Source organism: Ochotona princeps, chromosome 9 (assembly GCF_030435755.1).
Source record: "Ochotona princeps isolate mOchPri1 chromosome 9, mOchPri1.hap1, whole genome shotgun sequence".
Lineage (NCBI taxonomy): Eukaryota > Metazoa > Chordata > Mammalia > Lagomorpha > Ochotonidae > Ochotona > Ochotona princeps.
In genome coordinates, this window is record NC_080840.1 from 4,762,148 (window position 1) to 4,776,002 (window position 13,855).

General features: G+C 39.2%; 1 protein-coding gene across 2 annotated transcripts in view; it reads right to left on the reverse strand.

Moving 5' to 3' along the window:
* The window catches only part of KHDRBS3 (KH RNA binding domain containing, signal transduction associated 3), a 161,288-nt gene that overhangs the window by 59,092 nt on the left and 88,341 nt on the right, over nucleotides 1–13,855 (reverse strand). For both annotated transcript variants that reach the window (XM_058668454.1, XM_058668453.1), the window contains exons 5-6: nucleotides 11,390–11,529; nucleotides 9,704–9,899 (exon numbers count right to left, since the gene is read on the reverse strand). In XM_058668454.1, coding sequence (XP_058524437.1) covers nucleotides 9,704–9,899; nucleotides 11,390–11,529 — 336 coding nt within the window. The remainder of the gene's footprint in view (nucleotides 1–9,703; nucleotides 9,900–11,389; nucleotides 11,530–13,855) is intronic.

The following is a 13,855-nucleotide window of genomic DNA, read 5'->3' on the forward strand; positions in this document are numbered from 1 at the left end:
CATTCCCACCAACAGTGGAGTAAGGTATCTTTTAACCTACATACACATCAGCAGCTGTTGTGAGTAGATTTACAAATGCAGAATAATCTCACTGAAGTTAAGTGGAACCTCAATGTGATTTTTATTTGCATTTCCCTAAGTAGCTAGAAAGCCTGAGCATTTTTTTCATGTGTCTATTATCCATTTAAATTTGCTCATTTCCTTCGCCTGATGTTGACTTAGTTGATGCTGACTTTCTGAGGCTCTTTGTAAATCCTGGGTATCGCACTCCTATCTGTTGTGTAGTGTGTAAAGATTTTCTCTCATTCTGTTTGTAGCATCTTCACTGCTACTCTTCGGAGAATACTTGGCTATATATTCGTGGACTCATGTCTGGCATTTCTATTCAGTTCTACTGCCCTTCTTTGTTTCTGTGTCAGCACATGATTGTTTTTCTTACCACTGCCTTGTAGTATGTCTTGAGGTCTGCATTTGAGATTCCTCCAAATATTATTTTATTGTTTTTTTAAATTCTTCCAGATAGCTTTGTCTATTCATCATCTCTTCTGTTTCCAATGAGTTTTGTATAAGTTTTTCACCTCTAAGAAAAATGTTGTTAGGAGTTTGATTGGGATCACATTGAATTTCTGTATTACTTTTGGGAATATGGACATTTTGTTGATATTTATACTACTGATCCAGAAAGATGATAAAATTGTCATCATAGAGATTTTCCACATCTTCTGTTAGGTTTATTCCAAGCTATTGAAGGTTCTTTAAAGGGGATTGTTTTTTCTCAGCCATGGAGTTATTTGTGCATGCTAGACCATACATTTACATTCATTGATTTTACATCCTGCTACCCTGCCAAATTCTCTTATGAGTTCCAATAGCCTTTTTATTGAGTCTTTGGGTTCTCTCATGTGTAGACAGGTCACCCACAAACAGGAATAATCCTAACTCCTTGTTTATCACAATTCCTTTCACTTGTTCTTGTTGCCTAATAGCTCTAGCAAGGACTTCTGGTACTATGGTGAAGTCCAGTGGTGAACATGGACATCTGTGTCTAGTTCCAGATCCTAGTGGGAAAACTTCCAGTCTTTCCCTGTTCAGTCTGCTGTTGACTTTGAGTTTTTCACATATTGCTTTGATTGTGATGCAAAATATTCCTTCTATGCTTATCTTCCTTAAGGTTTTTAGCATGAAGTGTGTTGAATTTTATCAAAACTCTCCTTTGCTTCTACTGAGACAACTGTTTTTTTTTTCCATTTCATTTTGCTGATGCGCCATATCACATTTATTGATTTGCAAAAGTTAAACCATCCCTGTATGCCACGGATGAATCCAAGTTGGTCCAGGTGAATAAACTACTGCACTGTTGGATTCTGTTGACAATTTTTCCCATTTTTTTCTTATGTTTTTGACGATCTTTACATCGCTGATTAGGGCACAAAGGTTCAAGGGCTACAGGAAAGCGGGTAAGACTATTATTTCCACACCTTTTTTTTCTATATGTGGGGTAAAGGGGAAGATAAAGGGAGAAGCCCCACCCAGTCTCCCACCCATCCCAGGTCCCTGATGTGGGGCATGCTCCAAGGGTCTTGCTCAAGTGGTTTTGATAATTCAACGGTTATGAATTGCTGCCAGTCTCGCCATTTCAAGCATGAAGAAATTGCTGCAGAATCCACTGGTTGACATAGTCGATCTTAGAGGCTCCGTTTGCCCTGTTTTCCACTGCCAACATATGGCTGGGGTAGTTGATTCATTTGTTATGTCCTCTGTCTTTTCATGCTTAGGGATCCAAGTTTGGTAGTTCGATTGAGGGGATCCCTAAAGAAACTTTGTCTGAGGTGAACCCAGACCAGATGCTTGTGTGTACTTTGAAGTACGGGGTCCAGTACAATCCACTGTCCCAATCAGCAAGTATTTTGTTGAGGATTTATGCATCTATGTTCATCAGGGATAATGGTTTGTGTCCTATTTTTCTGTTATGTCTCTCCATGGCTTTGGTATTAAGGTGATGTTAGGTTCTTAGAAAGACTTTGGCAGGACTACCTCCCTTTCTATTATTTCAAGTAGTTTGTGGAGCAGAGTTCATTTGTTGCTGAAAGGTTTGATAGAATTTAGCAGTGAAGCCATATGCTCCAGGGCTTTTCTTGGTTGGGAGGAATTTATTTACTGACTCAATCTCTATCCTGGTTATAAGACTAATTATATTTTAATTATCTCATGACTCAGCTTGTTAAATTGTCCAGGAATTTTCCATTTCTTCTAGGTCTTCTGATTTGTTTGTACAGTTACTTGCAGTAATCCCAGATTATTCTACACTTGTCTGATCTATCCATCTTTATATTTCCTTTTCATCTCTAATTCTATTGATTTGCATCTTCTTTCTTTTCCTTAAATCAGTTGGGCTAGTGAGGAATATGTTTTGTTGATTTTATCAAAGAACCAACTCTTTGATTCGTTGATTTTATACACTATAATTCTGGTATCTATTTGGTTTATTTCCTTTCATATTTTTATTATGTCTTTCTGCTAATCTTGAGGTTACTTTGCTATTTTTTTTTTGCTCCTTCAGATGTACAGTTAGCTCATTTACCTGGTTAATTTCTAATTTCTTGACTCAGGTACTAATTGCAATAAACTCTGTGTTTAGAACTGTGCTGTCTGTGTCCCACGAGTTTTGATATATTGTGCTTATGTATTCATTCAAGTAATTCTACTTCCTCTTTGATTTCTTCTATAACTAACTGTTCACTTAACAGCATGCTGTTCAGTCTCCAAATATACCCATTTTTTTTTCCTGTGGTACAAGGATTTGTTTGATTCCAGTATGACTCCAAGATGATCTGAAAAGATACATTCTATGATTTCATTTTTTTAATTGAAGAGGCTTGTTTTGGCATTTAATGTGATCAGTCTTAGAGAAAGTTCCAGGTTCTTATGAAAAAAAAATGCGTTCTGTGTCTGTCGGGAGGAGAGTTCTATAGGTCAGTTAAGCCCGTTTGCTCTGTGGTCCGGGTGAGCTCTGTCGGCTCCTTCCTGAGCACTGCAGTCTGCCTCTCCCTCTACATGTAGTAACACTCGTGCCACACGCCTGGCTGCCCTGGCACTTGGTGCATGTGCATACCCTGTGATTTCTCGGTGAATGCATCTCTTGATTAATATGTGTTTTCTGCTTTCATTTCTCTTAACACTTTTCACATTGAAGTCTCTATTTTCTAATATCAGAACAGCTACACCAGGTTGTTTTTCCTTCCTGTTAGCCTACAATATCCTTTTTCATCCACTTGCTCTCAGTTTCTGAATATTTTAATTGGTGAGATGTGTCTTCTGTAGGCAACAGATGGATGGGTCTTGTGTTCTGACCCAGTCTGTTAATCTGTGGCTTTAACTGATGATGAGTTTAAGCAGCTTACATGAAAGGTTAATACCCACAGGCAATAATTTGGTTCTGTCATTTTAGCACTGGCTTTCTTATTGTTTGATTTAGTCTTCTGTTGTCAATTTACAAGCATGGTTTCCACATTTGCCTCTGAATTTGAGTGGCGGGTATTATTTTTTTCTTCCTTTTTATAGCACATCTTTAAGCAACATTTGGAGGGCAGGTCTGTCACAGGCAATGTCTTTCAGTTTTTCCTTACTTTGGACATTTTTTATTTCATTTTTAAATACAATCAGAGTTGTGAGGGGTATGTTATTCTGGACTGACACTATTTTGCTTTTAGGATCTGTAATATGTCTCTCCATTCTCTTCTGGTTGCAATGAGGAATTAAAACCCGATCCTCATCTCAATAGATGCGCAGGCTCCTGGCTTCTCCTTGGCATAGCCCTGGCCACGAGTGAACCAGCAGCTGGAAGGTGCGCCTCTTTTTCTCTCTCTGCCTTTCAAATCAATCAAGGAAGGAATCAATAGTAGACACTTTCACACTCTGATTATCACAGCCACTATAACCAGTTTAAGTATAAATTTCCTGGATTACTGATTGCAAGTAGTCCTGAAACTACAAGTGGATTCCTTCATGGACTGTCCAATCCTAAAACTTTTCCTTGCTTGGCATTATCACACCCCTATTACCTACAGCCAACGCAGGCCCAATAGGAAGACAGACAAACAAAGAAACAAAAAAGGTCCTCCCTTTCTCAAGTTTTCCTTTTGCAGATTATCTTAGATTTTCCCAACTGATAAGTAACCTTATTACAGTTGCAGGTTTCAGATTTGGATGTTTTATGGCAAGTTTATGTAAAGGTTCAATCAGCATTTTTTTTCAGAAATCCCATCATCATACGAATTTTGCTTTAACAGGGGATTAAAAACCAAGTATTTTGCCACAGAGAATAATATTCTTTAAGAGATTACCTTGTCTTTCATATTTATTAGTTCATTAAATGATTCATGTTATGCATGCTAAAACTGGCTTAATATGTTCAATTTTATTTGAGCAAATATGCTGAAAAGTATATACAACACAATATATAACAACAGGAATTATCTGAAATAAATAAAGAGCAAGTTATCCATCTTCTTCACATTTGTTGAATCTTCCCAAAATGTCAGACCCAGCGAGTCTCTGGGTGAATCAGCGAACCCCAACGCACCCACAATCTCCTGAGGACGAAGCAAAGCAAACACGGAGGTAGTGACACATGCAAACAGAACAGACTAAAGCTACATAAAGATTATAGCATGCCACGCATTTGGACCGAGTTCCTGCAGCAGCTCAAATCAAACAAGGCTAAAACACAGAAAGGAGTCACTTCTATCAAAGTTTCACTTCACCAAGCGTGACCTGAGAAAGCAGGACTAGAGATAACCGCCACATTTCTCCAACAGCCCAGCTGAACTCAATTCTCACTAACTCCTTAAGCTTACACATACTCTCTCACACAAATAATTTGGTATTAACTAGCTATTTTTTTTTCATTCTGTCTGCTTGTTTCTCCTTGCACAAGGAAAGTAGTTTTGAAATCACCATTCAGCCTTTTGGTTTATTTTTGCTATCTCTGGCAATCTATGTTCTAGAATCAAAACCAAAGCCAATTAAGACCTTACTGATTATAGCTTCATTTTTTAAAAGTAATTATGTTCTTTTAGGACCAAAAAGGTTTTGCACTGACAAATATGGTTAAAAGAGCTGACTCTAGGTAAGGAAGTTCATTAAAAAAGAACCACGAGCACATGGAATGAAACAGCCGTAAATTCTCCTGCATGTGTAGGGAGCGCTGGCTGGGAGGATGAAGTGTGAAATGACATGTGGGGAAGGGCAAGATGGTGAGGGAACTAGTCAGGACTGGTAGGAAAGCTGTCACACATGCAGAGGAGACTCAACTTTATCATAAAAAGACCATATTTTCCATAATTCTAAAAATCTTCCCTGGGCCAGCATGGAGGCTTAACGGGCCATCCTTCTGCCCCGCAGTACTGGTATCCCACATGAGTGCCAGTTCAAGTACCAGATGCTCCACTTCTGATTCAGCTTATCGATGGCTTACGACCTGCGAATGCCTGGAAGATGGCCCAAGCCCGTGGGCCCCTACACCCACATAGGGACTCAGAAACAAACTCCCCGCTCTGGGTTTCAGATCTTCTCAGCTATGGCTGTTTGGTCATATGGGGAGTGAAGCAGTGAACTTAACTCTTTCTGTCTCTTCTCTCTGTAAATCTCTCTTTAAATAAATAAATAAAAATTTTATAAATTCTCTTTCTTTATGTTGGAGAATGGACTGTAGCAGAACACATTTAAGATATGTGAAGACAACAAAGGTAAACAATGGCAAATGTAACATTAAAAGAGCTTTTCAAAACAGAGCAGGAGGTGTGGGTGTCTTCAGGAAACAGTTTATGATCAGGGAGCTTGGTCACCTCTGTGCCCACGCCTCTGAAGAACATAATGACCAAAATATCACTTAGTACTCGAGGGCTCAAGAAGCTCATCAAGAATTTATGGACAGTGCGTTTTCCTGTTGGTCACACAGTCACTGCTCCTTCTCAATACTCAACAGCTGATACAAGCTCCAACTTTTCATACTTTCAATGTAAGACTGAATCAGATATCAACAAAGCACCTGTGAGTTAATGCGCTGGGCTCAGAACTGCATCATAACTACACTCATTGCAACACACAGGCTTCAGCTCAAATAGTCATAGAGAGAAGGGAAAGACTTAGCAACCAATTATAAAAAAAGAACACAATGAAAGAATGAGATACTAGGAACCCGGGGAAGAACGAAACCCTTTGTGTTGGTGTATTACATAGTTTGCAAATAACTGCACCTTAGAATCCAAGAGAACACAGGTACCCAGAGGGGAATTCCTGGGGAGGGTATGGAGGCCCCAGGGTTCCCCCAGACAGCCTCAAGTGTCCCTTCCTTCTAAATGTTCTGAGCTCATCCTTGTAGATAAAACAAGCAAACAGAAATCTCCCAGTTTGCATACGACAGGAACACTGGCTGTGATTAGCATCTGCAATATGGGCTAGTTTTGTGAGATGAGGCCCTTCACCTGGGGGTTGGGAGCCTACGCTAATTCCACACAGGATCAAAACTGAGGAAGAAATTGTTAAATATGGGAAAACATACATACATAATGTGCAAAAATGAAGTAATGAGAATAGTAACCGAGCAGAAGAAACAGGAATTTCCTTTCATTAGTAATTAACATGAAACTGTAAGCTTCAGCAGGAGGAGACCATGGTGCTAGTAAATTTAGCTCAGGCTGTAAGAGTTACAGGGGCATACATTTATTCTGAACATCTAAAACAATATTTAGAAAACATTTTTTAAAAGATTTATTTTTTTATTACAATGGCAGATATACAGAGAGGAGGAGAGACAGAGAGGAAGATCTTCCGTCCGATGATTCACTCCCCAAGTGAGCGCAACGGCTGGTGCTGCGCCAATCCGAAGCCGGGAACCTGGAACCTCTTCCGGGTCTACAACATGGGTGCAGGGTCCCAAAGCTTTGGGCCGTCCTCGACTGCTTTCCCAGGCCACAAGCAGGAAGCTGGATGGGAAGTGGAGCTGCCGGGATTAGAACCAGTGCCCATATGAGATCCCAGTGCGTTCAAGGCGAGGACTTGAGCTGCTAGGCCACGGTGCCCAGCCCGTGAAAACATTTTTAAAAAAGAACTCATGTGCTTGTGCACAGAAAAAACCTTGAATAAAAACTACTTCCTACTTGTCCCACTCCCAGGGGAAGATGAGGCCAAAACAACATATGTGGCAGGAGGTGCTGCTGATGGCATCCTACAGCCAGTGAGGCAAGGGATTTTATCTACTTATAAACAACATGGAGTTACCAGAACTTTTCTTATATTGTATCAACAGGGCTTACAAAATGCTATGTTAAATGATGAAAATCCTTCCTCTGGACTACTTAAAGATATGCCCAGGAATAACAAATACTTACAAAAAGATACTAAATAATAAAGCAACTCAACTTGAAGAAATATTTCTTTTTAAGTCTCACTTTACCATGTGAAGAATAACTGAAAAGAACGCAATTGCTTTGTGTATGTTTTTTTTTTCTTTTTTTTCCCCCAAGCTTTGTGTATGTTAAGAGTTGGTATTTTATGAAGTTGATGAAAATTGTGAAGCCACATTCCAGTCAAATTAAAGCAACGATGGCAAATATGACTGTCTATCATGTGAAGGCAACACTAGCATGTGGAAGACTGAGTACTGACCCTGCATGAAATACTGCAGCTGCAGCGGCAGGAATGACGGGGCGGGGGTGTGGCTCTGACCACGCTCCTTCCTCACTTGGAGATGGCCAACTTCCGTCAGTTCTGGGAGGAAGCCAAATATTCTTCCACAATGCCATTGGGTTATTTTCAACATTAGTGGGTGGAAAGCATTGTTCAACAGAGTACCATTCTAGTCTATTTTATTAATACTTTATATTCAATATTATTTAAAAAAATCAGAGCAACAAGGAGAAAAACAGAGTGCTTTGAGTCGCATTTGAGTTTGCTTTCTATCTCTTGACCTTTAATATTTCAAGAAATTTCAATTTTTATTCATTAATTTCGTTCTACTCTATATGTTCTGAGTCAGAGAAGGCAAGTATTTATTTGGTTAACCCAATCTCTACTAAAAAAGAAAATACACAATATATTCAAAGCAGACAATAACTCTTGCCTGAAACATGTGTGCTATGAAGCCAGAAAAAAAAAGCTACATATCTTGCCTAAATCCTACCACTTTTACTGTAAAGTTAAGTCTAGCATCCACATTTCACACATCACTTCTCTGGACAATCCCAGCATATTACCCACGCCACAGCTAGGTTAAACCCAGCACAAGACAGACCAAGGCAAACGGAGAAGCAAACAAGCAAACAGCAGGTCTACTACCCACGGCACATCTACATTAAACCAAGCACCAGACAGACCACGGCAAATGCAGGAGGAAATAAGCAGACTTTCAGGTCTACCTAAAAAGGATTCGACATGTTTTCTTTCCTTCAGTCCTGGTTACTTTCAGAAGACTCAGCATTTGTGGAAAAGCTCAAGGTATGATTATTACTACGAGTTTTTTAGAAGAACCAGAAAATAGGAACACATCCAATTGTAAGGAATGAAAACACCGAGTGGCAAAATGGTGGAACTGCTAATTACAGAATGAAACGCCGCTGTGCTCCCAGGAGGCACTCTTTCAGAGAAAAGGAATAAACCCTCCCTTTTCCTGCCCTTCCAGGAGGTCACAGGCTAGGCGGGAGAAGAGCACGGGATCTGAGTAATTGTGCCAGGTCAGCTGGCACTTTCGGAATTTCCAAGGCAATCGCTAATCCAAGTTTCTAAGGACAACAGGACAGTGTCAAACGAAACATGAGAAGTTGATCTAGGCCAAGCAGGCTATGGCCAAAGGCTTAAAGCCCTGAAAGGACATAGCAACCTCAGACATTCTTTACAAACTCAGGGTGTCCAATGTAAAGATTTGAGTTTAACAAATGCACTTAGCAAGAAATTGTAAAATAAAATATGAAAACCTACTGATTCTTGCATTTTATTTCTGTCATTGATTTCCATTCATTGACAATAACCTTACTTTCAATTACCTAAAACAGGAATCATTTATCTACTGTACCTTATTTTCTTTATATAATCTAAGGAACATTTGCTCTTAAAGAATCCCTCTCTCCCAATTTTAATAACTGGATAACTTTATGTTAAGTCCATATTGAACCATATTAAATAATTACTCAATGGTGAATCAAACATTAACCTGCATTAATTAAAAACAGGAAACATTTGCTTTCTTCACTGAAAAGAATTACCACTAAAGAATCACTATATAATACTGGTATTAAAAGAAAAACCGAGAATTACTACTAAAGATGATTAGCTGCACATCCGAAAAGCAAGCACATTAAAGGTAAAATCACCATGGTGTCATTAGGTGATTAGTTTTAAATAACTGATCTATTCAGGAGCAACACAGTCAAGCAGAGGTAAACTCTGCTAAGAGCTTGAAGATACATCTCCATGACCCTAACCGTCTATCTCTCTGCAACAATTCCTCTTTCATACCTTTAAGCTATTCAACAAAAGAGGCCATGACTTCTTTTTCACTTTCTGGATCAAGTACTTGGCATTTAATACGTGCTTACTGAAGAATATTCAAGGACTAAAACAGAAGGAGGGACTAGTTCCAACATCAATTTATGCCGGCATTGAGGCAGTATGAACAAAACAACTGCAGTGAGACATCTTCACTTACATACTCTGCGTAGGTCTCCTGGGTGGGTGGCGGTGGGGGGGGCCTGTACCCACTTGGCGGAACACCTCTTGCTCGGGGAGTGAGAAGACCTCTTCCTCGACTTACTGGCCCCCGAGTGGACAGGACTCCTCTGGCAGTTGGTGTTCCTCGTGGGACACCAACTCCAACTGGCCGGGCTGTGACTCCTCCCCTTCCCCTGCAAACAAGCGAATCAAATGAGTCATATTGATCACATTGCTAATATTCCTTAATTCACAATTAACTATATTTTACAATAATCATTTTCCATATTTCTGAAACAAGGAATAAAAAAATGGTGCTATAAGAATTCAAGCAAACAAGCATTAGGTTTGTACCAAAAGGAAGCTAGTCCCTTAGGCAGTTAGGTCAGCAAGAATAAATACGTTAACACCAAAGAAACCCAGGCTAAATTTCTAGTTAAAATGATGATTGGAAGCTACCAGGTCCAGGGAGCTCCAGGTACTGAAGATTGCAACAGACAGTGATTAGAGATGGAATATGAGAATGATGCAGTGTCAAGACCGAAGGAGGTGTTACAAGTCTGTGGCCACAAACTAAGTAATGTCAGCATTAGGAGAAACAGAAAGGAAGAGTGGCAAGGTTGTGACCTAAAGCCTACCGGCAGGGCACCCCTCAAAGCAACAGCTTGACTTGGACCTAAATGACCGATTCTGGGCATTTGGCCTCCATAACCACAAACACACACATATACAAACAAACAAAAAACTATACTTATTCTGTCAGCAAATTTGTGGTAACTTGTGACTATAGATATAGGAAAATAATAAAAGCAATTTCTAATAATTTTGAATACATTTAAGAGGAAAAATCAAAGAGACCATCATATGTTGAGAATCTATATTCATTATCATGCAAAATCATCAGAACAATCTACTGTTGGCTGTTTTGCTTCAACTATAGAAAGCCCACCTGTACCACACTCAGTATCAAGTGCAACTTCTCTGCCATTGATGAGATCAGCAACATCCAACTGAGAAAGTGTTTTTCATTTCTCCAAATTAACTTGGAGATATAGAAGAATGCTATTATAAGTTAATTCATATAAAAGTCTATATAAAAACACTACAGACACCAGTTTAGTTGAAAAACTTGCATTAATTTTACACACTAACTTCTGTGGGGAGAAAAATTAAAATAAATATTTAAGAAATAATTCTCAAATAATTCTGAGACACTCATGTCAGATTTAAACGTGGATATTCACATCAGATAAACAATTTACTTAAATCACTTATCTGTTAAAAGTAATCATCAATCCAGGGACACAGTAAAGCTCCGCTTCCTGAACAGTGAAGGAACTGTCACATATCACAGCATGTTTACAGTAACGTCACTAACAGCCATCTAGATCCGCCCTGGGTGCACAACACTGCGCGTAGCAGTGATGGTGTCGTGACCTGGCCAGTTGTGCTCAAAGGTAGAACAGGGCCAAGGCTTACCTCAACCTGCTTCTCCAAAAGCTTTTTACATAAAAACAAGCCACATTTTAAAGAACCCATGTTACAGCGAATAATAACTTGTCAAGAGTTATAAACTAGTAAGTGGTAAAGGTTAGAGTTCAGCCTAGAGAAACACTAAACTTACTGTTTTAGTACTCTACCATAACAAACAAACAAACACAGCAACTCAACAAATAACACCTACCTGGTGACTGCAGGGGCTGGAACACCTCGTGTGCGCAGGGCAGGCTTCCCTCGAGCCACAGGAACATCTGCATTTTCAGAAGCACCGTTCAGGTATGTCAGCTCCTGCAGCTGTGCTTGCCGGATCTCGTCATTATAGTCCTGCACAGGGACGGGACAGCACAATCTGCTACATGTTAAAATGTCAAAGTACCTATGGCAAAAAACAATTTTTGAGGCAACTGAATCTATAAAATAAACAAAATTGATTCTCTCCAGGATAAGTAAATAGTGGAGTTCACAAAACAAGCTCTAAGTGTACTAAACTGAAAATGTTCTGTTTTATAACACTGTAAAGCAGGTCTACTACTGAATACTCAAGAATGGTTAAAATACTAAGCTAAAATTCACAAATTTATTAATATAATTTCCTCCCAACATTTACTAAACATCAGCAAAGACATGGAATAAATAAAGTCAAATACTTTATTTATAGGATACTCTAACTCATTACCCAAGACTTATTAACTGAAGTCACACCAAGTGTTTCTTCTGATTACAGCAGAATGAATAAGAAATTAATTTATATAGTTGGGCATTCAAATATATTTAACAGTGAAATCACACACACACAAAAACCATTATATCAAAACTGAAACCACAACAAAAATTTGAAATTACCCTGGGATGAAGGAAAACACAGAAACAACACACCTAAATACGTATGGGATAAATCGAAGGCAATGGTCAGAAAAAAAAGTTATAATTTTTCATGCCTACTTTTAAAAAACAAATGATAAATTCAGAGACAAAAATGGAAAAGGAGAAAGGCTAAATACCAAAAGAACAAAAGATAAAATCAAAGTAGAAATAGATACAAAGAACAAAAAAAGAAAAATGTTAAAAAGTGCTCTTTAGAAAAGTAACAAAATCGATAGTCCTTTAGCTAGACTGACGAGGAAAAAAAAAACAAGATTCAAGATTATTTAAATCAGAAATAAAATGGAGTATCATTTGGAATTGAGAGATTTAAAAAATGCATATGGGAAATATTATGAACAACTACATGCCATCAAAATAGATACAATTAGATGACATGGATCAATTCCTGAAAACATAGTATCTACCAAAGCTCAACAGACAGTAGTAAGTGTGACATATCAGGAAACACAGAATTGGTTTCTGCTGCAGAACTCTCAGAGTTTCAAGACTGGCAGAGGGACAGAAGCTTCTGAGATTCATAGTCATAGCATTTCATCCAACTGGCATATATACTAATGACATGACTTTGGAAGGACTGGGTGCCTGAGTTTTCATTGTAGCACTGGAACTTTCAGCCCCAAATTGCCTAAAACCACTGAGGAGGGAAAGGGTTGGAAAATGCCTTAGTAACCATGGGCCAATGATTTCATCAATAATCATACACAATGAGGTCTCCACACAAACTCTGAAAGACCCGGAGAGTTTTCGAGTTGGTGAGCGTATCGACAGGCCAGTGGGGAAGTGCACTCCAGTTTTGCAGGTATATAAACTCCATGCTCAGGACTGTTCAAGATCTTATCTACGTAGCTCTTCATTTGGTAATTCCTCTACATCTTAATAGCCAACGAAACCAGCAAGTAAATGCTTTTCTTGTGTTATGCGAGTCATTATAATAACTTAATAAACTGTAAGAGGGGGCTAAGGCACTCGGATTGTGAGGTCTAGCTGGCCAAAAGTACAGGAAACCTGGGACTTTAGAACGGCATCTCAATGGAGCAGCCTTAACCTGTTGAAAGCTGATGACAATTCCAAACCCTGAGTGTCAGAATTGCAACACTGCAGAATACCCACTTGGTGTCTACAGAGTTTGAAAATTGGCAGGTTGAAATAATAACATAACATAACATAACATAACATAACATAACATAACACCACACCATAATATTTGGTGGTCATAAATATTGTGTGAGGACAAAGCTTTTCCTTTGCTAAACAAAGACTAAATTAGTACTCAACATTTTCCTGTCCCATCCTTCCTCAAAAGTCTCACACCCATATGATTTTACTCATGAATTCTACCAAATGTTATCTTAGTTATATATTTAACAGATACGGACAGAAAGACAAAGAAAACTCCCAACTGTTGGTTCATTCTCCATACACCTCAAACGATACAGGGCTGTCAGTGGAACATTACCAGGAGCTGGAAGTTCCATGCAAGTCCCCAGTAGCACCCCATTACCAGGAGCTGGAAGTTCAATGCAAGTCCCCAGTAGCACCCCAGTACCAGGAGCTGGAAGTTCAAGGCAAGTCCCCAGTAGCACCCCAGTACCAGGAGCTGGAAGTTCAAGGCAAGTCCCCAGTAGCACCTCATTACCAGGAGCTGGAAGTTCAAGGCAAGTCCCCAGTAGCACCCCAATACCAAGAGCTTTAAGTTCAATGCAAGCCCCCAGTAGCACCCCATTACCAAGAGCGGGAAGTTCAAGGCAAGTCCCCAGTAGCACCC